This window comes from Pezoporus wallicus, unplaced genomic scaffold, assembly GCF_028554395.1.
Source record: "Pezoporus wallicus isolate ANWC-B61680 ecotype Strahan unplaced genomic scaffold, APGP_CSIRO_Pwel_v1 contig_8333, whole genome shotgun sequence".
NCBI lineage: Eukaryota > Metazoa > Chordata > Aves > Psittaciformes > Psittacidae > Pezoporus > Pezoporus wallicus.
Window position 1 is genome coordinate 2,534,676 of NW_026637037.1, and position 24,684 is coordinate 2,559,359.

The following is a 24,684-nucleotide window of genomic DNA, read 5'->3' on the forward strand; positions in this document are numbered from 1 at the left end:
CATCATTCCTTGATGAGCACAATCCCAATGCTTATGATACCCATAGCAACAATCACCTCCAATAGAAATGTTACTTAATGCTTTAAACCTTAAATGATCTGCACAACTGCACTTTTCTACCCAGCATGAACATTCAGTTGCAAAATTCAATATAAACGGGCTTTCATCCCTGTTTGAATAAAAACTGATCACATAAAAGGCATCTCTTAAAGATTCTGCTCACAAAGTAGTGATTTTACAGTCAGCATGTGACTGGAGCCAACTGTTCCCAGAGGCTCAGAGGAAGGAGAAGATCCTTTCCTGCTTTTCACACTGTTTTACTTCTATCTCACTTCTACTCCAGGCCACACGCGTTTTGGAGATACACTACTCCTTGCAATCAGGAATGCCATCCCCACCAAACAACTGAAACTGAAGGGCCATTGTATCAGCGTAAGCACCCTGTGTTTTAATATAATCATGAGAAAACCATGTTGCACATATGATTAATGCCACAAAAATGAAATCTGGATTTTTGTCGCAAAACATGTCTGCAAAACATACACACGGGATTGGTTTTCACTCATATTTGTTACTGTCAATTAGGATTGGATTCATGATGCTAAGTAGGTAGCTCAATGAAACAATTCTACACTTTTCTATTAAAAATAATCTTCACAGTACAATAGCTTTCATTGAAAGCACATAACTAGCTCAACTCCTATAATGGCCTCTGTACAAGCATCTCTACCTTTACAATTCTCTTAGGCTAACTGCCAACCCATCACATACACTAAGGTCATTATCATCTTCTAGTTGAAATCAAAGGTAATATCCCCACTAAATGCAAAGGGGCTGGATTAGCTGTGAAAACCTATGGCACTCCAGGTTAAAACCAACACTTCAGCCAAAGTGGGGAAATGCATCTTAGCGATGAATGCCATCCCAAGAAGATAAGAAAACAAAACTGGAAAGCTAAACCAATTTTACAAGGGAGTAGTACTAAATAGTTAGGAAAGAGGTTTAACAGGTCCAATAAATCAGACAGAAAAGTCTACAACTGTAATGCTTACTGCTGACTGTATTACCATAATATTATTCTTAGCGAATACTTTCTCATCTTCACATTGCAAGCATTACCACAAGGGATCTGATCTAGAACTCTGACTTTAATCTGAGCCATCTCACACTGGGGTTACTTGTGCGTAATATGTACACTCAGCATAAAACCAGCAGAAAAACTACTGAGTAACAAACCCTGAGAGCCTTAACCCACATTTCTGGTGCCCGTGAAAGCCAGAAAGCAAATGACCAAATAAAAGCTTTAAAAGAAAAAGCAGAGACCGTGACTTGTATTGACAGTAACACAGTCAAAGCAATGAATCTACGGCTCTACCAAAAGTAACTTCCGAAGCTTCCCTGACTTCCCTGATGTTATTCCTGGCATGGTCACTAGAGACGCTGGTCAGTGAGAAAGGATGAGAGAGAAAAAGAGATCAGAAGTTCCTCTTCCAGGCCTGCCCCAAGCAGCCCAGATGCGAACCAACGTGTGACCATTCACCTGCACCTATTCCCTCAGACTCGAAAACTGTACTTTCACAGTGTGCAATTATTTCTCCTTAAGAATGTTATTATAATTAATTAAGACACTGAAGTGGTGTTTATTAGAAACAGAATCTTAATGAAGGCACAGAAGTGGGAGCAGAGAACTGTTTATGAGCATCACAAGTTTTAATAATTGCTTGCCTCTTAACAATGCAACGGCACTGAATTAAGCAGCTTCTTCACAGAACACTTTGGAGCCGCAGCATGTCCCATTTGTCTTTATTTGACATCTCTACACGTTGAAAGACTGCTTCAGGAATGATTCTGTACATCCTGCAGATCAAATATGGGGCATTTATTTTATGGTTTTCTGCAAATATGATCTGTACCACTCTCATCACTCTTTCAACTCTGCTACACACTGTCCATTTTACTGCTCCTGCCACGAATCCAGATGGCTGCAGATGTGCAGCTGGCAACACTATGTTGTCTGACCCTGGTTAGGAGTTTACACAATGTAGTGCTTGAATGGAGAGGAAGTCCCAAGTGCCCTCATTAGCACAGCAGCCAATGAGCTGAAATAGGAGCAGCAAGAGTGGGAAATCTTAGCAAAAAATCCCTTGTACAGGAAATGCCTCCAAGACAGAGGGGAGATTGTACGCTTTGCTGTGAAGACAGCAGAGCATAAAAACAGCTCTTTTAGGCATGCAGTGGTATTCTGAAAACTAATTGTGAAGACTACAGGCTGAAGTAAGCCCAGCTACTCTTCTTCACTATGTGACTGTATCTCCTTCCACTCATAAACTAGGGTGTAACGCTTTACCTTAAAGCTTACCAAAGGATCACCTCCTTCGCACTGTAAAATACTAGCAAACATGCTGCTGGTTTAATAAAATACCTTAAGAAAAGCTCAAGTGGTGAGAAAAGTGTTTTAAGGATGAATGAGGCTATTTAAGAATTTCAGATCTTGGGAAGCTTTGACACTGGCTGTCTTCAAGGCAGACTTGAGAAGAGCTGGCATTTGGTCTTCTCTGTGAAGACAGTAAAGGGGTATTACATAAAATACATGATCATTATGTAAATGCGTGAACACTGGCTTTTAATTAGCGGTGGATGTAATCTCTCATTATTGGAGCAATTGAAGTTATTACTAGAAAGAGAAGTTCAAAGCACGCTGTGTTGAAAGGTGCCTTCACAAGCTCAGCGATATGACCCCTGTTTAGATACTCTGGTGTGTGAACTCATTCTTTCAGGCATTACTTTTTTGCCATTGCATTTGAGGTTAACAACACAGGTGAGCTACAAACTGACCATGGAAACGTGACTATTTTGGGGCAGGGTGTTGTGCGTACCCACATCTTGAGTTTTTAAAGGAATAGGTTCTGCTTTATGATTTCCTTCTACTTCTGATCATGCAGCAATCACAGTCCATACAGAAGCAAAAGAAATTCAGAGTACAACTGCAATACTGACTCTTTGAAATGAACATGGCTCCATACAAAGGATCAGTCAGCATCACAATACAAAGATTCAATCAGCATCACGCTCATTCCCATATACTGTTCCACCTCAGGAAAGCCTTGCTGGTTCAAGTAGCACTGAAGCTTGCGATTAGAACTCCCCAGCACCGAGATAATCAATTCAAAATTACTACATACCTAGCTCTTGTTTAACTCTTTTCACGCCCAAATCTCCCAGTGCTTTACAGAGAAGCCTGGTTTCACAATTGCCACATGACAGCTAGGCAGTAAAGGCTAAATGAACATCCTGCTTGGGTGGCCACATCCTTTTATCAAGGCAAAGCCTGACAGAGCTCCATGCATTTATCCTGCCAGCTGCAGATGTCCACGAACTCCTCACATACCCCAAGGCCAGTCTGCCTACAGATCTCATCTGCCTTTGCTAAATGCTCTGGAAAGGGCTCCTGCAATGAAGCACTGACTTCAGTCAAGTGTGAGCGTTCGGCAAAGAGGGCAAAAAGAACCATTGTAACAGCCAGACTGTCCTCACCACCATTCACATGAGCCCGCTCATGTCCTTCAGTCAAATGCAGCACAAGCTCCTCATTCCTCCCTCGGGCCCTTTGGATGCTCAGACTCTGCGCAGTTTGAAAGCACCAAGGCAGCAGCCTCAAGCCTGGCCAAGCCCAGATATGCCCCAACAGGTCCAAGGACAAACCCCCCCCCCCCCCCCCCAGGAACAGGAGAAGCAGGAACTAAGCAGTGAAGAGGTTCTGGACGCTAAAATCAATCTGTGTAAATATGATCAAACTACTGATGAGTATATGCTGAAACTCCGGCGTGTCCACATGTTGTTCTGTATAGAGAAGAACTTCTGCACTTCAGACATCAGCCGGGAGCAGTGTGACCATATGAGGTCCCATCAGTCAGTAGAGCCATGTTACGGACAATCTGTGCACCCACTGTGTGAAGTAAGGTACCACATATTATCCTGAGCCATAATTAAAGCAGGTCAAGCTCAAATACTTCACCTCGTGCCCCCCACAGGCTATAAGTTGCACATGGTTACTGCAACTCTGCTGACCCATGATTAACAAATCTTCAAGCAGAATTAATTCAGTCATGTCTGAGCCCTAACTCGCTATGGATAGGTCACAGAAATGCCTCGTACCACCCAAAATAAGTGTGCTGGGAAGCTGGGTTCCACTTACTCGTTCTCATATTTAATACTTAATTTATAAAGAGGCAAACTACAAATTGACCAAAGAAAGTCCTCATAATATTATTCAGAGTTTGAACAACAACAAAGTATGATTCAGATCCCTCTTAGAGCCAGCATGAGACCTACCAGCCTAAACCAAGGGGTATTTCAAAATGTTATACAGAGAAAGGAAAAAAGAATCAGAACAGCAGGATACTACTGAGCTGACTTCTGATCATGACAGGTTTTCTATATATCATTTAGAAAACAAAAGCCTCTAGTTTTGGAATGAATGCCTTCAGCCATACTCTAACTCTTACATGGGTGAGATGCAGGAAGGAATAATACTATTTGTAAAGAAAAAGCCCTTAAATGTGGTTCTGGGCAACCTGATCTAGTTGAAGGTGTCCCTACACATTGCAGGGGGTTGGACTGGATGAGCTTTGAAGGTCCCTTCCAACCCAAACCATTCTGTGATTCTATGAAAATAGAGCTCTACTGCATTTATAACTGGTTGTACATTAGTAAGTACGTAAGGTTAATGACATTTTCATAGAAATATATAATGGATCATAATTATACAATAGGTAATTACGATACATTTATACAGTACATGCAAAATGACAGGGAACAGTGTACGTGGTCCAGCATGGGAAGCAGAAGTGTAATCCACAGTTGACCGAGTATAACCAGAGAGGAGTTTTATGGTGCTTCATACCCCAGGAAATGGCATCCAGGATTGGAAGTCAACTGGGAAGCAGTACTAAATGATTTATTAGATTAACAGCAGATAATATATATTTTTTATATATATACACACACATAGTAAGTTTTCTACAGCAGATTTCTTAGTGTTTTCCACTGAAAATAAATATATTCTCACTTGCAGATGAACAGAAGTGACCTTAGCAAAGCCCCGTTGCTGATCAGAGATAGCAGGTGCTGTAACTTCGGCTTTCCTGGGCCCTCTCCACTACCATGTTCACTGTACCATGGGTGAATATTAAGCACTAGTATATTTACAACAGATCTTAATCACTGAAGCAGCACACCACTTGTACATGTGTTGGTGATGGGGTACATCCACCTCAGCTAGGCTTTTTATATGCGATGGGTGAGCTAAATAAGCACCATTTATGATGACAGCTGGGCCATCACTCACTCCAGTCCATCCCAGAGATGCTGCAAGGGCACTGTAAAGCTCTTTAAACATCACACTGCTTTTAAGGCTGAAAAACATAACAGCTAAAGCTACTTACAGTTCTGCTTTGGCTGTCATTCATTATGTATCATATGGACCCCCATCTCCCCAGTCCTGCATGATGTACAAGAATTGTTTGCTTGAAAAACCCATTCTTACTCCAAGCCTGCTCTTTCAGATTACAAACGATGCAGACAAATGCCCCCATCATGCAGGATTAGGTGGATTAACAACTTCTCACTTCAACATTAAGTGCATCGTTTAGAGGACAAGCAGGCATTCAGCTGCTGCAAACAGCCTTGTTCACATCTGCTTGCCACTTTCCTTCCAGAGAGGCCATCAAGAGATGAAGCATATGGCCTCAATAGCGCTGGTGTTTGTAAATAGCATCATAGGAAGCACAGCAGAAGTTATACATTCAGTTTGAAGTGCAGACATAACTTCTGCAGGCCCTGTTCATATCAACCATCACAGCACAAGAGGAAGACAGCCAAAGAATTCCCAAGAAAACCCACAGTGGTTCTGAATCTTTTATCATTCCTCCTAGTTACAGCTCTCTTGGATTAGTGGTTTTATGCTGGGATGAAAACACCATCAGACTATTAAACCATGTATTTATCTTGCTATGTGTCCCAACAGGCCAATCGTGACATCTGGTACACAAAGTCGCTGCAGACTTTAACAGTGTGATTTAGTTCTCATTCTTCAATAAAGCCACAATGCAATTATCCCTTCTCAAAGGAAGGACGGGACATAAATTGGCTCTTAGCTTTCATACCTCCTGCTGGCACTCCCCCCTTGCTGGAGCCCCCAGCACCTGCACATCCAAAGAGAAGGGCAGCAATTTTTACACATCTTTTGTCTTTTTTCTCTTGTCCCTCCCCCCTAAATGTGAGAATGGAAGAAAAAAAACAAGCAAGGAAAAAGAAGGACCAAGGAAAAGAAGTTGCAGCTGCACCAACTGGTTGAAACTATGAAGACAAAGGCCAAATGGGCTCCTCAAGAACAGCGCGATCACAGAGCAAACCACTCTGGCAATTCCTTCTTCAGGTAGTCATAAAAGCTGTAAATGTGCCAACAAGAGAAGGACACAGAAAGACACTTTAGCTAATCAAAGATGCTCCCAGATTACTGAAATAGGTCATAAATCAAGAAGGCAAAGTGTATTGATGTGCAGTTCTAATCTTCTGTTGCATTGCCATTGTCATTTCCAAAAGAGTATTGGGAGATAGGCAGCTGCAAGATTTGACTACCTAGCCAAAGAAGCTTACTGGCTCTCCAAAAAAGAGCAACAGCACAGCCTGAACACTTTGCTGGATGATTCCTTTAACTTGCTCTAGAAGATGGACATAAAAAAGGAAAAATGAATACTGCACTACATACACTTGGAATTGCTTTGCCTTGTAACAGCAAGCTACTGGCAACTCTGCACCCTTGTATTATTATCAAGTTGCCTTGATTTCTTTGTGGCAAAAGTGACAAAACAGCTCAGTCTCCTCCAGGATGCACCGAGGCCATTTCTATTTCAAGCAGCAGAGCACGAGAAATGTCTGGTTGACTTTGCCCCTGTGCTTTAGTTTTTTCCAACAGTATAGAATCCCTGACTAGTTTGGGGTGGAAAGGACCTTAACATCACCCAGTTCCAACCCCCTGCAATGGGCAGGGACACCTCACACTAGACCATGTTGCCCAAGGCTGTGTCCAACCTGGCCTTGAAGTATCAAACTGCCTACAGAAGCTAAAGCAACTCAGTACCAGCCATGTCATGGCTTGTATGACAAGCGGCCATTCTTTGATGACTACAGCCTGTTAGGGAAGGATGGGATCCACCTGCATAGAAGAAGCAAGGGAATCTTTGGCAGCAGGATGGCCAACTTGGTGAGATGGGCTTTAAAGTGAAGGGCTTGGGGAGCAGGGTCCAAAGTGGCAATGCTCACACCATCACATCCAATTGGGGAATACGCCAACACACACAACATGGGGACTAAACACAGAGAATTACAGATGTGAGTACAGTCACAGGGCCGTGACCTCACTGCAATTAGACATGGTGGGATAGCTCGCATGACTGCAGTGCTGCCATGGACAGCTATCTACTTTTTAGGAGACACAGGCCAGCAAGGTGAGGTGGTGGAATTGCTTTTTAGGTGAGAGAGCAGCTGGAATACATCAAGCTCTGACTAGGGGTGGAGGAAGAGCAAGCCAAGAGCTCCTGGGTAAGGATTAAGTAACAGCTAAACATGGGTGACACTGTTGTGGTCAGGAAGTCAATGAGACCTTCTGCAGACAGCTGGAAGTAGCCTCACAATCACAGGCCCTGGTTCTCATGGGGAATGGGCACAAGTTGAAACACAGGAATTTCCATTTGAATATCAACCACAGAATCATGGAATTAGGAGGGCTGGAAAAGCCCTTTAAGCTCATCCAGTCCAACCGTTCCCCAGCACTGCCAAGGCCACCACTAACCCATGGCACTGAGGCCTCGTCTCCACAGTGTGTGAACACTTGCAGGGACGGTGACTCCAGCCCTGCCCTGGGCAGCCTGTTCCAATGCCTGAGCACCCTGTGGGGAAGGAATTGTTCCTCAGCTCCATCTAAACCTCCCCTGGTGCAGCTTGAGGCCGTTTCCTCTTGTCCCATCCCTTGCTCCTTGGGACCAGAGACCAATCCCACCTCACTGCAACCTCCTGGCAGGTAGAAAGAAAATAATCAGCCTAAAATAGATGGAAGATGCATTGGTGAAGGCAGTGCTTTGTTCTGACTAAGGAATGAAAAGCATCTCGAGCCCTCAGGTATGAGGTAAATTGACATATTCCTGGCATGGCAACTTCAGAAAGGACATTTCCAGAGATACTTATTTCTCAGAACTTTAATTCCAGATTGTGTTTCTCCTGAAGATATGACAAACAGATAACAGAATACTGGGATGTCCCAGAAACAGATCACAACCCAGCACCCTTTTTCATGTACAGCACTAAGTTATACCAGAGTAGAACAGTTTCAGTGAACTACAGGTTAACTAAAAGCTATGCTGACAAGAGCATTTGGAAAACTCAACCTGATAAAAGCCAGTCAGTCCCTGATGCCACAGCACAAGGAATCATAGGTGCCAGAAGGAAAACAAGATAGGAGCATGCCCAATCACATCAGCCAGATCTATGTGCTGGAAACCAGCAGAGCACCTCTTCCAGGTCTCTGCATATCCTTCAACAACTCGTGAGCTGCTCAGACCTGGAACTATCAAGAGACCAGCACTAAAGAAGAAAGGGGCTTATGAAATCTGTGCTGATCCTTCGAAAGGCAGCTTCTCTTTCTCACTATTCACAGAATGAGCCTGGTTTTCTTAAAGCATGAGTGTAGAGCAAGTTTGATACCTGCACAATGATAGTGCATCTCTCACTCTACAGTGTTTTCTACCAGGTATCAAAATTCCTTCCTCAAATATTGGTGGAGTCACCGTCCCTGCAAGTGCTCACACACCGTGGAGACGAGGCCTCAGTGCCATGGATTAGTGGTGGCCTTGGCAATGCTGGGGTAGGGGTTGGACTGGATGAGCTTAAAGGGCTTTTCCAACCTGGTGGATCTTATGATTCCATCAGAAAGGAGAAAGTGACTGACTAAAGCTAAGCCGAAGCAGAATGCCTGATTTCACACATCCACTCTTTGGTTGGCTGTGCCCATTTAAAGATTCATCCAGTCTACTAAAAACCAACAGACTACGCTACTTTATGTCTGAATGGCAGCTTTTTTTTTCTATGATGATATTAAGAGGATTAGCCTCAACCAAATTAGTCTTTAATTGGTTTACAGAGAAAACAGGAATATGCTAAGAATTCACTTAAGCAAACAGTGTCTATTTTATGCATAAATACCGTAATCATCCACTTGTTACTTTAAAATAAGAACAAACAACATTTGCATAATAAAACTGTTTGCAGATCTTAATGAACGTGTGCCATTATCCCCTCCTGGCTTTCCTACACAGTCAGTGTACATCTTAGGTCCAATACATTGAGCTTTACACCAGTCATTGCTTAAACACTTCTGACATTTTAAGTAATCCATATTAGCACTGGACTCATTAAAAGAATCCTTAAATACAGTTAACAGTATTTTAGAGCTATCAAACTTATTAGGATCTACCAGAAAGAAATAATGCAAACCTGATCACCCTGTAGATTCTGAGAACACAAGAAATGGGCCTCACAGATCTACAAATCACTTCTACTGGAAGCTAAAGGATTTGACTGACGTATATTTCCCAAGCTACATCTGTCATCACGAGTCTAAAAAAGCAACCAGCCCACTGAGCAAGAACTGGCACTTTGGGAAATGGCTTAAATAGCTCTGAGCTCTCAACTAGCACTTCTATGCTTCTTACATATCTGAATAGACTCAAATCGAGTGTGTTTCTTCTCACTTTCACATTTGGCTCAAAGAATGAAATAGAAAAAGGAAGACAAAAAAAAAAGGGGGTGAGAAAAAGTGACTTGAGAATTCCTCAGTACACCAGGGATTTCTGGACATTAGTGCTATGGAGAGTAAAAGGATGGGAGTGCAAAGCCAGCAGTACACTTTCAATCCTGAGTCACAAAGACAAATGCAAGGAAGTGAGCCCACAGGGTTCTGCCTCTGCAGGAGGCTCATTTTTCCATCACAGCATCTCCTACTTAGGGCTTTTACATTTTTCCAATGGCAATTTCAACCTCATCTACATTTTGTAGAGCACTTTACTCTTAGGCTGCTCCTAAGCAAATACATCCACTCACCTAAGGCATTACTTTACCTATGCCTAAAGTCTCCTATGACTTAGGAGACCTCCCATAAATAATAGTCTAACATTGGAATGAACCATGTATTTTGTTATATGTTAATATGCTGTTGGTTTCAGCTTTTGTTTAATAAACAAACCCCAACCAAACAACAAAAAACCCCACCAAACCCCCACAAACCAACCCAAACATTTGGGCCCTCAAAATTCCCCAGTGGAAGAACTCAGAAGCTACTCAGATTTAGCAGATAAGAAACAGTGCATACACCCTTTAGAGATATCCACAGAACACAGAAAACCAATGTTTTAATGTATGCTGCTTCATTCATGGAACCTGCATTAAAAAGCTGGGAAACTAACTGGAAAAAGGGAAAAGATGAAGCTCTTCTCATACTACAGAATGGCTGCCTATAGGGGTTTCCTACAGATGCTATTTGTGAATCATAGAAAGGTTTGGGTTGGGCTGGAAAGGACCTTAAAGCTCATCCAGTTCCAACCTCCTGCCACAGGCAGGGACACCTTCCACTAGAGCAGGTTGCTCCAAGCCCCTGTGTTCAACCTGGCCCAGTTGCTGCCCTGTGACCAGACACACTCAGCTCTACATCATGGCTTGACACTCGGGTATGCCACTGTGGCTCTGGGGTGGCACAAGTCCTTTGCATAGCCAGCTCTGTGACAGCCTCCCAGCAGCAAGAGACCCACTGCTGACGAGATGATAGTCAAGACAGATCCAGCTACTGGTACTTTAGTTGTGGAAGGAGGAAAGTAACTGAAAAGAACTAATTTAGTCTCTGATTTAAGAGCAACTTCATTTAAACTCAATGCAACGGAGCCATCAGTTGAGTTGCATTAAAAGAACGTGAATGTCCTTGAAGCACTTGGCTCCAAATCAACATCCCTTAGAAAGCCAAAACAAACCCGAGTTCCTCCAAAGCCCACAGTAAAACCTCTTTGTTGCTCTATCTCAAAACTCCAGAAACAACATTAACCTCATGCACCAAACTAACAGAAAGAAAGAAAAAAAAGGAAAGGGAGGTGGTAAAAAAAAGCTCTCACAATCATAGCATTTAATAAACTCTATTCCATGACAATTCACTTAAGTCCCACCCAATTTCATTCATAGAGATCCATTTCCTCCACTGGTCAATGTTTGTATCTTTACAGGCAGAAATTCGGCTTTGTTACATGGTTCATCTGGATACAATAGTTATAGGAAAAGAACTCAAGTTACACAAAACAGCTATATTCAAGCCATCACAGAGCAGAAAAATGAAATTAAGAGAACCTAATTAATCCCTGTAATCTTGGGAAGGATGCTGAACAACTGCTAAAAGCAGACAAGTTACTCTGGTGAAGGAATGTTGCCTTCAGCATTTCTTCCAATGAAAAGAACAAGCAAAGGCAATGTCTATATCTGGCACAACCAAGCACGAGCTGTCCCATGCAAACACTAAGTCCAGGAGCATTGGCCAAGGAGAATCAGAGCAGAATCCTACCTGAAGCCTGAAACATGTTGCCGTTATTAAGTAACATGAATGATGAGGCTTTAATGCTGTTGAACCCATGAGATTCCATGGGGCTGAATTCTCCAGTTCATAAAATTATAATTAAAAGAAGAAAGTGCAACACAGGCACCAGCATCATGGTCTGCTACGCACTGACCTCCCCGTGCATGCCATCTGTCTGACTGGGGGAGCAAGCACACTTCTATGGCATTACATTCTTCTCTTTCCAGCAAGGCTCATTACGAGACAGCCAACCCAAAATGTCATGGTGATTTCTCTGATGTAATCATCAGGCACCTAGGAAATGAATGGAAACTCCCAATCCATTCTGGTGACACAGATTAGGAAAAGAAGGTGCTCATCATGAATAGCTGACATAATCTTTATGGCTTCCTGAGCCAAACAAAAGAAATAGAATTAAAAGCAGAACAAACATCATATGGGAATGACAGGAAAAACATCACCACCCAAAGCAAACCTTTAACATCTCAGTGCTACTGGGGGTTCCAAAGAACAAACAGGTCAATCAAATGGTCAACTAATTGACGTTAAAATAAAAAGGAAATCAAACGGCTACAGAACATGGTTTGCCAAATGATGCCCTTTAACCCTTAGGAAAAAAGAACCAAGTCTGAAATGCCAAGGCTGAGCCTGACCATGAGGTTTTACGTTGGATACCATCTGAGACCTCATGGTACTACGATGCAGAAGGGAACTGTGGCTGGGATCACCCTGAAGCTTTTTCTTCTTGTATTTGTTATATTTTCCTGAAAAGGAATTAATCTGTGAAACTAATACTTACTCTCTTAAGAGGCCTTATTTTATCTTTTTTTTTTTATCATTCTAATGCTTACAGCTGATTAAAATAAACTCTTTACAAAGAGTTTCTATACATGTAACTGTGTATGCACCTGGACAGTCTATATATAACCCATTCCTGATGGTTAAACATTCCCATCTCATTCCCTCTCTTAGCCTTTACTCCACAGTATGGTCAAGGATTATTAAACGATGCTCATGTCCTTGTTATCTGACCACACAACCAGCGCATACAGAGACTCAAAGGGAACACATCTCGCTGCTTTTCCCTCTTGGCTATTTTCCCCAAGCCCCAAAGAAAATCAATGAAACAGATCTCCTTTTAGCTACACCTACTTAAACCTGACTGACAGACGATCACATTCCATTAGAGACACACAGGTTTAGTTCGCACACACATCAGTAACCGTGACATACGGAGACAACTCAATCCAGCAGAACTGCTCCCTGCGCCTCGCACGTACCACTTCACCCTCAAAAGCCCAGGCTGAGAAGGGGTTTTCTGGTCAGCACTGGGTGAAATATCAGCAAAGCGGCTGCTCACAACCGCGTCCCCTCCAGCGCACCCACCGACCACCGACACACGGTTTTGAAAACGTTATTTTCACCAAAAAGCCCCAAACGGGGCTGGAAATCCCGACACCAGCAGTTACATAAACCGTGCTAAAAATAACCTCCGGAGGCGCGGGGTGGGCAGCGGGGCCGGGGTCGGGTCCCCACCGGCCGCAGCCGCTCCGGAGCCCAACAAGTCGCCCGAGTGGGTCGCGGTTGGCCCCTTCTTACCACCAGCACGGGCACGCCTGCGGTGAGCGAGTAGAGCAGCACCGGGGGCACGGCGCTGCGGTCCTCCGGGCCCGGGTAGGGCTTCCGGTACGCGCCGTCGTAGCAGAAGAAGCCTTGCACGTTGACGGCGAAGGTGTCCGTGTACTCGAAGTAGTAAGCCAGCATCACGGTCCCTGCCATGATCACCATCTGGAAGTAAAGCATGCTGCTGAGCGGAGAGGGCACTCGCATGTACGTGGGCTCCGGCGGCCGCCGCGCTCCGCCCGCTCCCCGGCGGCATCCACGGCGGCGGTCGGCAGCGCTGGGCACAGGGCAGCGGGGGCCCTGCCCGCCGCTCCGCCACCGGCTCCGGCTCCTGCAGCGGGCGGAGCGCGGCGGCGGGAGGAGGCGGCTTCGCCCCGCCCCGGAGCAGCCGCGGCAGCCGGACCCCGGCCCGGGCGGGAGGAGGAAGAGGAGGAGGAGGAGGGAAGGGGCGGCCGGGGGCAGAGTCGGAGCAGCCCCACCCGGAGGACGTGGTTAAGGACCCCCCCCCACCCTGCTGCGGGTTCTTCGCTGGACACCGACGTGCACGAGCCCGTGCGAGGGGCAAAGGATGCTCCCGGAGCACTGGGATGTACCCGGATCGTGGCTGTTTGTAAATGGCTCCAACTGGAAATACAGACTCTGAAATATATGGGTAGCTATGAAAGGAAGCGATGTTTAAAGCCTTCATGTAAGAGCTGTAAAGAAAACGGGTAGCTGGACATGAAGCTATCCTCAGCCAAGTGACGTCCCAGAGTAAGAGGGTAGTCTGCTCCAGGGCTGGGAAGAATTATGCATAGAATCACAGAATCCCAGACTGGTCTGGGTTGGAAAGGACCTTAAGATCATCCAGTCCCAACTCCCTGCCCTGGGCAGGGACACCTCACACCAGAGCAGGTTGCTCCAAGCCCCTGTGTCCAACCTGGCCTTGAACACTGCCAGGGATGGGGCAGCCACAGCTTCTCTGGGCACCCTGTGCCAGCGCCTCAGCACCCTCACAGGGAAGAGCTTCTGCCTTAGGTCTAACCTGAACTTCCCCTGTTTAACTTTGAACCCATCACCCCTTGTCCTATCGCTACAGGCCCTGATGAAAAGTCCCTCTCCAGCATCCCTTCAGACACTGGAAGCTGCTCTGAGATCTCCACACAGCTTCTCTTCTCCAGGCTCAACAGCCCCCATGTTCTCAGCCTGTCTCTATACAGGAGGTGCTCCAGCACCTGCTCATCCTTGTGGCCTCCTCTGGACTTGCCCCAACAGCTCCATGTCCTTCTTATGTTGAAGACACCAGAACTGCACACAGTGCTGCAAGTGGGAGTATATACAAACACAAAAGAGTTCCATTTGAAAATACGTCTATAGCTCATACATATACACTTAGGGATAGTCGGCTGTGCCCAATGCTTGTACAGCTTCACTGTGTGCAGGCTTTATTCTGGATTCCCAAAGCCAAGAGTTAAAAAGTCACTTAAAGGTCATCCCCGCCTGCCCCAAAACATTATATGGCCAGGAAACAGTCTTCAAAGGGACACCTTCACCTTAAAGATTCCATTTGGCTACTTAGCAAAGGCTGTTAGAAACAACAAATGAGACCTGATTTATAATCAAATGGTTCGTAATGTGTAATCGTTCTTCCAGTGCTGTACTTGGCCTTTAAGTGTTCATTTCCCTCTCCCCTCTGAAGAATCCTGTTCCCATTCAGTGATGCTAGTCTCTCTGCATTTATTTTTAACCAGGCCTAGCAGAACACACTCTTCATGCCTGGATTCCACATCCAGGCTATTTTTATGTGTTCTTAACATACTCCCCAGAAGCAGCCAAAGTGTTCCATTTACATGGCACTCTCCAGACTTCCTTGGGTAGCTCCCTTACACTGTGAACAGTATGTAGTGAGACATGAGACATCTGGTGGTCAACTCTGCCTAGCACAGAGCTTATCGTCCTTATTTCTTTAGCACAGCCCGGTAGCCATTACCATACACATAAAAACCTAAATTTCATCCCAGAGATTGAACAGAAACCAACCCCCCCCCCTCAAGTGTTAGGACCTAAGGCCTGATCCAAAGACCAAAGTCAACAGCAGGACTGCAGTGAGCACTAGGCTCAGCTCTTCTGTTCTGTTTGAGTGGATGGACCAGAGAAACTGGCGTTTCTGTCAAAAACAGGCACTGGAAGGAATCGAACCTTTCCCAGTAACCAGCTAATAAAGTACTCCTGCACTTTGCTATTACAAGCCAACTGCTATTACAACTACACCAATGGAGCTACTGCACGTAGGAGTTAGAGGGTATAAAAGTCCTGGTTTTACAAAACCTGTTTGAAGCTGCTGTCAGAACCTCTGATGGATTTGGGATGGCAGGTTTCGGAAGGAATCTCTGCAGGTCACATAGTCCAACCACCTGCTCAACACAGCTCCTGCTGGTGCTCAGTCCAGTCAACTGCCAAGTAGCTCAAAGGATGGAGATCCCAGAACCACCCTGAATGTCCAACCACTGACATGGAGAGAGCAGTTTTGCTTTGTACTTGAGACACAAACGTTAGCAAGTGTATGTTGGCTGCCACTAAGTGAAGCACAAGACTTAAAGGAATTATTAAGGGGCATGACAAAGAAGAGAGTTTGTCTTTATGCTTTTCTGTTACTCTACAACGCTGGCACTATTTAGCCTCTAATATTTAACTTGAAAGCATTTAAAAACATGGTGTGCAACTAACAATCTATTGGATACAAGATTCACTTGTATTATTTGGCTCAGTCTGGTTCCCATGCTTCAAATACTCCAGGTGGACTGGCCATTTAGTAGAGTTACAAACCAAAGAATACAGGATATAAGGCCAAGAGGAGGTTTAAAGTCACCTTCCTTGGTAGTCATCTCAGAGCTATCTGAGTCAACACAGGTCACTGCGGAAAAAAAAAATAAGGCACCAAAATGTCAGGCTCTGGTTTTCATCCCCAAAAAAGTGGTGCTCCATGGGAAATGGATTGATTATCAACTTGGTGCTTCACTGAGGAATTAAGGTAATTAATTATTCCCCTTCTCAAACCTCCAGGTTTTAGAGTAAAGATCATTAGGTGAGAAAAGCAATGAGGTCACCTTATTGAGTAGCGAGGGGCTCAACTATGGAGTAAATGAGCAGACGCCAAAAAGCTTTAAAGCAGAAGGTATATATATAAAAAAAACAAATCTGTATTTTCTTTCTTTGAAAGCCCTGTAAACTTACTGTTTCTGAAAATACTGGTGGACTTTTATTTCTTTTTATAGAGGTAAGACCTGCCCTGGTACTGTCATCCCCTACAGAGTCATAGAATCCTAGACTGGTCTGGGTTGGAAAGGACCTTAATATCACCCAGTTCCAACTCCTGCCAGAGCAGGGACACCTCACACTAGAGCCGGTTGCTCCAAGCCCCTGTGTCCAACCTGGCCTTGAACACTGCCAGGGATGGGGCAGCCACAGCTTCTCTGGGCACCCTGTGCCAGCGTCTCAGCACCCTCACAGGGAAGAGCTTCTGCCTTAGATCTAACCTGAACTCCCCGTTTCAGTGTGAACCTATCACCTCCTGTCCTATTCTTTCTCAGCCCCTTCTTCCTCCACTCCCATTTAAAGCATTTTCTTGCCTTAGGACAAGTCTGCAAGGCTTGGTTTCTTGCAGGTGATGAAGTTCAAACCTGGATTCCTCCTATCTGACTTGCCCCACTTGAAAAACATACATGCACTTGATCCTTGCTGCTGCTCTCCTCATAGAAGTTGACTGTTGCACGATGTAGGCTGCTATTTGTTTCAACAAAGAGGGGCAGAAATGCTTGGCAATGCATAGGGGAGGCAGGTCAAAGCTCCAAGCTGCTTAGACGAAAGCAAAAAGACAATCATATTGCTTTTTTTTAATACTTTTACACAAGGCCTGCTCTTGCCTTCCTGGACATGCAGGTGCCTGATCAAGTAAAACCAGAGCTTTACTTTTTATTATAATGAACATGATGTTTATCTGCTGCATGGTTCAATACGCAATCATGTATTAAATCAAACAAACAGAAGCAAGAACACAGTCCCCAGTGACTAATGCAGCCAGCTAAATATATTCTGCTAAATAATATCACAGTATTCCCTGCTGCTTTATGTCCGTTCTATGCAATGACAGCAGAATGGCAGAGAAAAGCCCAGAACCCACAAGTTCTGTTTCAGAAGGCTATCGGTAGAATTGTCAGTTGAAACTCAAGTGACAGACAGGGTTTGGAAAGCACCTTTTTTGGGAAGACCACCATTGATCTCAGAGCGGGAGTCCTCCTGATATTCCTCATGGATTTATCTTGTTCTTTTCATTTCCTACCTAATTTTAAGTGAAATACCAGCTCAAGAGACACAAGTGTAAGCAGTGCAGACAAAGGGAAACCTTAGGTGCACTGTTCCACAATACTTTGAAATAATGACCTTCATTACAAGGGGATCTTTCCAATTTCAAACCACATTCACTACCCTTTCATGTGCTTACATCAGCACCTTTCACAGAATTTTCTAGTTCTATATTGCTATGGCAAAAGGGAATAAAGCAACAAAGACAATCCAAGAAAACCTCCTCAATGGGAAGGAAACTAAGAACTGGTATCAAATAATCCACTGCTTTTCCCTTTCTATTTACCTCTTTCATGCTTTCCCAGAGTGCCAGCAGCTGTCATGGGAACGCCGTGGCTGCTTCCCTGCTACATCTCCACACTACTACAATAAACCAAGCATTTCTGAAGGGAATGCTGCATCCGTGTTGATGGCACAGAAGCAAGGAAGAAACAGAATGAACCAAAATCTCTAGATACCTCCTGGCTTTATCCAGGAAGGAAACTGGGAAAAGCCCCCTAATTTGGCAAACAGCAGGCAAGGTAGTACTTCGTTATTTGATAAAATTTGGCTTTACTCTGCCAATACACAACGTATTTAATATATTTAATGGCAGATACTGTTAAGAGATAACTAAAAGGACATTTGTTTAATTAAATTGTTTCATGATATGCAGTGATTTAAGTCCTAAAGGCCAGGGCATGTAAATGCTAAGATCTATGCTTGTAGTACCATCATAATGCAAGAGAAAAATCACTTTCTAGCAGTTGGAGCAGAAGCAGGACAGAGTCAGAAATGGGGGCTGTGCCCAGAACACTTGCAGTATGATTCAAACAAGTTAGGCACCAAATAGAAGCTTTTCATATGGTCTTAATACCTAGTTGATGGAGAGAGACAACTCTAGTAGGTGACTAAGCGCCACTACATTGGGGCAGGATGAGTCATCCTCTGAAAATGTCATTCAATCCATCCTAAGAAATACCAATTTCTGAAGATAGCACTTGCAACAATAACGAATTGAGTGCTGATGACTGGCTTTGACTAGCACTCTTCTTTTAAAGGGCTCTAGTGAGATATGATCAATTTTACCCTTAACATTCACTGGCACGTAGCTCAACTAGCTCCATAATAGGAACGGTACTTTTCAAGAGTTACACAGAGAGAAGAAAAACAGTCAAAATAGCGGCAGCACAAGCATTAACATTACATTTGTATTGCAGTTTTATGTGCAGCTAAACCCTGTTTCCACAGAAGGTAACATTTTGCCCTAGTAAGCTTGGGCCCCTCATACGACACAGTGCAAATACCAGAGAGAGTGAGCAGATGGAGATGAAATAAAGGAGGAGGAGGGGAACAAGGCAACAATGAAATGATTGAGTTTGATATAATGAACAGCAGTTATAGCACATTAGTTACTTAGTGTTTACATCAATAAGAGAATTAATCTTCTTAAATCTGCTTGCTATCTTCAGATTAAGTATTCTTGCAGGGAGTTCTTTATAGGTGAGAACTGAAATTTGCTATGCCAGAGGGACACCATGTACCTCTGGGCTGTATATCCTCAGAACTAAAACCTATACACGCACATCTACCACGACATAGCCAAAATAAAATGCTACAGAACACAGTTTTGTCAATCGAAATGAAACATTCACATCTGAAACCTCAAATAGTGATTATTTAATCTTACCCAAGATAAACTTAGGAAAACAGCCTATTTGGAAAATGATCACTGCAGCTCTGAGGTTATCTTCATTGGTAGACACATCTTCAGCAACTGCAGCGCTGTACAAACTGACAGAAAACTTGGAACCTTTGGCATAACTGGCTCAATAAAAACCACAGACTCACAGGAGTGACTGAAGGGGCCTCTGGAGATCACCCAGTCCAACCCCCTGGGCAGCCTGTGCCAAGGCTCTGACACACTCACGTAAAGAAGTTCGTCCTCATGTTGAGGTGACACTTGGTGTGTGTTAGTTTATGGCCAGTGCTCCTCGTGTTGCCGCAGGGCACCACTGGAAAGGGTCTGACTAAACTCAGGATTTTGGAATAAATTTCCTCATCTCATTCACCAAAAATACCAGCATTGTTATCCTTGCTTTTGATGAAAGAAAACTCCTTTCCAAGGTAATCAGTGATTCCTTGGAAGACTGATGCAACAGACACTGAACAGCAGCAGAGCACTGCTGCCTTTCCTATGTACGGTAGGCAAGTGGAGTCACAAAGACCTGCCCTGTGCAGTAAAGTGTATGTATCTGTGCAGCCCATTTTGTACATAATCCAACATTAGCTCAGACATTTGTAGAACGCCTGAAGGTTTTACAGCCCAATCCTGAAACTCCCTTTACTGAATTAATTTCAATCATTTGAATACAGTGGTTTTCTGTGTTGTAGTTTGCCTTCTTTTTTGTACCTTTTCATTACAAAGAGTGAGGCTAATAATACAACTTACAGAATCATAGAATAGTTAGGGTTGGAAAGGACCTTAAGATCAGCTAGTTCCAGCCCACATGCCATGGGCAGGGACACCTCACACTAAACCGTGTCACCCAAGGCTCTGTCCAACCCGGCCTTGAACACTGCCAGGGATGGAGCATTCACAGCTTCCCTGGGCAACCCATTCCAGTGCCTCACCACCCTAACAGGAAAGAATTTCCTCCTTATATCCAATCTAAACTTCCCCTGTTTAAGTTTTAACCCATTACCCCTTGTCCTGTCACTACAGTCCCTACTAAGGAATTCATCCCCAGCATCCCTATAGACCCCCTTCAGACACTGGAAGCTGCTCTGAGGTCTCCACGCAGCCTTCTCTTCTCCAGGCTGAACAGCCCCAATGTTCTCAGCCTGTCTCCATACAGGAGGTGCTCCAACCCCTGATCATCCTCATGGCCTCCTCTGGACTTGCTCCAACAGCTCCATGTCCTTTTTATGTTGAGGACATACAACTTATCAGCTAAATATTCTGTATTTAGCCATTAAGGGCATGCACTTGCCCACTCCTCAAGATTCTATGTTTTCAGTATAAAACTGTCACCAATCTAAAAGCACAGAAGTATGAAGGAAGTATATGGCCAGCCCTTTCTGTGGCTACCATCTATAGAAGCTGGGTTCCAGCATTCTCCAGTGCTTTCATGCATGCTGGGAACACATTGCTCTAAGATCCATGAGCAACAGTTGAAGGTACCAGAGAGATGGTGATAAGCTTAGTTTTAACTGAAGGAAACCTTTGCCGTTAGCAGGAAAACCTGTGTGAAAAACCATTCCCTGTCTACTTGCAGGGCTGTTGTTTTACCATGTGGTCTCTATCTGGATGGATCCACCCTCTCATTTTTAAACTCCACACTTAAACAGAAGAGAGACTGATTCTTAGCTCTGCACATTTGCCATCATTATCTTTTGCTTCTACCATGACTGGTGAGTAAACTATCCTGGGATACTGAGGAGGTGAAAGGCAAAGCCATCCCCAGGTGTGTAAAAGATACCAGATTGTCACTTTGACATGGCATTCTGCATGGAATTCTGAGGTCTTCCTTCAAAGACTGAGGATTCCTCAATTCAGGGGCAGCTGCATAGTAAAACCTGCAGTCATCTCTTTCCATAACCAAGCTTGGCCCTTAAGCAATTGTATCACAAACAGGTAAGGTATACAAGACCCCAAAGATACTTTGAAGCACGTCTCTACATAAGACGAAATTAAGCCACTTACTAGCCTTCCTCTCAAAAGGGAAAGACAAATAGGCTAATATCATAAATTATGCACCATAATCACTGCATATTCAAGCTCTGGTTATCACTTAATGTATGCAGCTCATCCTGGCAGGAGTCCAGTACATCCTCTGTAACTCTGTATTTTCTGCTGGATAAGCTCACACAGTTGTGCAGCAGAACTACTTATGTTCTTACAAATGATACCAGACATTTCTCATTAGCATTACACCTGAAATCCCATTCCCAAGTTGGGTGTTATCCATTGCTTCATAAAATTAAGATGAAAAGCATAGAATGAGCAAGTTCAGGATACCTTCAGCAAGTGGTTCAATGGAGAGAAGTTCCCAAGGAACAAGGGATGGGACAAGAGGAAACAGCCTCAAGCTGCACCAGGGCAGGTTTAGATGGAGCTGAGGAACAATTCCTTCCCCAGAGGGTGCTCAGGCATTGGAACAGGCTGCCCAGGGCAGGGCTGGAGTCACCGTCCCTGCAAGCATCATGCAGACTTTTATACTCTTCACGTTGCCAGAAGCTATTGTTCTTAGAAGCACATAAGGCTCATTTCCTTTGAACTGACTGCCGTGTGCTCATGTTGTAAATATGAAGTACAACTACCTCCGAAATAGAGAGGCATTAAAACATTAGTAGTGGTTGCTCTCCCCTCCCTCTCCCTCCCATAAAATTTCTGTTGATTTAGAGAGATTAAAATCAGTAGGAGCTCCGAGTACAGAACGTAAGGGCTGCAGAAGCAGATTCTCACTCAGCAGCACGAAACCTGACCTTTGGGAAATGGTGTGAGCAGTTGCTAACAGGATACAACCATCTGAGGACGCATAATTTTTATGGCATTAACCTTTTCTTCATAGAGCAATGCCAGTAGCCAGCATGCTTAATACCACTTTTACAGTAACTAGGCCAGTCTCCAAATTGGATGTAAGCAAATTATTTAGCTTATTATTATGCTCATGTCCAGTGTTTAATTCCATTAGGAACATTTAAAAAGAAAAGAAAGGTCATCTTACAGAAACGGGAACAACAGCAGCTGACCTTGACATTACACAGCCAAATATTAGGAAAACCATGAAACTACCTATGGCGTATTATGTAGGAATCTAAAAACTGCATAGCATCCACACAGGTTTTCATCATGCACTCTCCACTGAGCATCCCACCTGCCTTACAATAATGTTGCATGTAGCAATTCCAGAAAGCAGGTTCATTGAAATGGGGCTGCAGAGCAGCTTAGGTCATAGAATCTTCCCCAAAGGTAGAAAAAAACCCTTGGAAGTAGAAATTTTCATTGCAGTTGATACACAGCAATTGAATCCTGCACCAGTAGCTGGATCTTACTAGTTTTATGAAATGAATAGGTACTTCTACATCATCTTTTCATTTCAGTTCTCAAGAAAAATATCACCAGTGTGGGTATTTTCAAGACAGAGTATTAAAGCTTAGAAACCAATGAGGATAGTTATTCTATACAAGCTCTTAGAAAAGACTCTCACTGCCTAAAAATACCCTTAAGCATACTGAAAATATCCCACAGAGAAAGGGAAGTTCAACTCCTTGTTCATGCCCAGTAGGTCCAGAACTCACGATGCCCTCCCTTCCTCTAGGATAGTCAGCAGGAAAGGTAAACCACAACCTTTTCACTGGATGCCAGGTGGTTTTCTTCTCCCCGAGTTTCTCACAGTCGGGGCTGGAAAAGTCATTACAGCACAGAGAAGAGCCGAAATTCTGGAAATCTCTTTAGACTTCAAGACAATGGCAGAAAAAAATCATCATTGATGGATTAGTTTCACTCAGATCATAGCTTCCATGGCTCCTGCTGGCTTTGGTATCTTCTCTTCCTGCTGCCTTGTGCTTTGACTTTTCTTCTGTGTGAAACAGGCATCAGGAAAACGAGGAGGAACGGTACCTGGTTCCTGGTATCGACTATCACAATCCTGGTCAGTACCAGCAGGTGAAAATGAACAAAGAAGGGGATGTGGCTCATTCCTGCACTGCCAGGGGAGACTAACACAACCCTTATGTTTACTTGCATCTGGTTCTCTATTATTACCTGCTACACTGAAACTGCTTACTAGGGTGTTCCTGGCTTTGAGAACTAAGCTCAGAAACTGCTTGGAAAGATGCCATGACAAATAAGGAACATTTATTGAATGACAGTGCTTTATCCATTTCAAAGAGGCAGCAGCTTTCCAATGCTTGCCTTGTCAGTAGAAGACATTAAAAAGTTTCATTAGCACAATTAGTGTTTTTCATCTGCATTGGTCGCTTCTCTCTCTGTTGCATTGCTCTCAGTGAATGATTAGTGTGGAAATCTTTTCTATAAATGTTTAGCATCCTGTTAGATATGGTTGGAAGTTGAATTTTTCAGGGCATTGTCAAGTAAAACATGTTCCTGTTCTTGAAAGTAAAATACTACACAGATAGAAACAGCCCACAGGGGTCTCTGGCTAACAGTGGACTATTCCTGCCTAGCAAAGACAGAACAGAGAGGTATTGTGGCACATACATTTTCCATTGCAAAGTGTTACCAAAATGAATTACAGAAATTAGCAACTGAAAAGAACTGTGAAAGAACTGCTTTTCCACAAGCTATTTGAATGATCAGAACAGTAAATGCAGGTTAATCAATACATGGCAATAACATCCATAAGGCTCAGATTCCGAGCAGATAGTTTTCTCTTTTCACAAAGGAAGAGAAGAATCTACTGGAATGAGACCCCGACACACCATTTGTAGAGGTGCATTTCCCTCCATGCTCTTTGTCAAATAATTAATATATCTAATTCAGCAAGATTTTAAAGGGACCAACTTTTTTCTTCCTGTTTTTGGAATGGGGTTAGAGAACAGTCAGCCATGACAACTGCTCTGGAAGATGATCTATCCATAACATCCTGGACAAATTCAATGACAAAGACTGCCTAAGCAATTCCCTTCCTAGTTCAAAGCTCATGTTATTACCCTAAAGCAATAAATCTTTGTGCCTCCTGTTAGGATTGTATTTGTATCTGAGGTCATAAGCCAGGAGTAGTTAATGGGATGCAAGATTAGTAAAAACAATTGTCTCTCCCAGTCTAGATGCTCCAAGAAATACACAGGACAGTCACAAGTCTATTTTCCCTATGTGAAAATGAGTCAAAAGGAAGGAATGGAAGGAACAGCTTTCCACCAAGCAGCAAGCCAAGGACAGCCAAAGGCACTGAACGCTATGGAGCGGGGGTTTCAGCTACGCTTTGTTTATTTCTGTATTATTTATGCAGAAAGACAGGCTGAGAACATTGGGGCCTGGAGAAGAGAAGTTGCATGGAGACCTCAGAGCAGCTTCCAGTATCTGAAGGGGGCTCCAAGGATGCTGGAGA

General features: G+C 43.8%; 1 protein-coding gene across 6 annotated transcripts in view; it reads right to left on the reverse strand.

Annotated features, from left to right (window-relative positions):
• PLPPR5 (phospholipid phosphatase related 5) overlaps positions 1–24,684 on the reverse strand; it is an 82,641-nt gene that overhangs the window by 51,724 nt on the left and 6,233 nt on the right. For 2 of the 6 annotated variants that reach the window (XM_057402778.1, XM_057402781.1), the window contains exon 2: positions 13,265–13,453. The exons of 1 other annotated variant lie outside the window; for it this stretch is intronic. In XM_057402778.1, the coding sequence (XP_057258761.1) occupies positions 13,265–13,453 (189 nt within the window). Of the gene's footprint in view, positions 1–13,264; positions 13,623–16,989; positions 17,118–24,684 lie in introns of those variants that run through there. 3 more of the 6 variants (XM_057402780.1, XM_057402782.1, XM_057402779.1) reach the window with 2 other exon arrangements.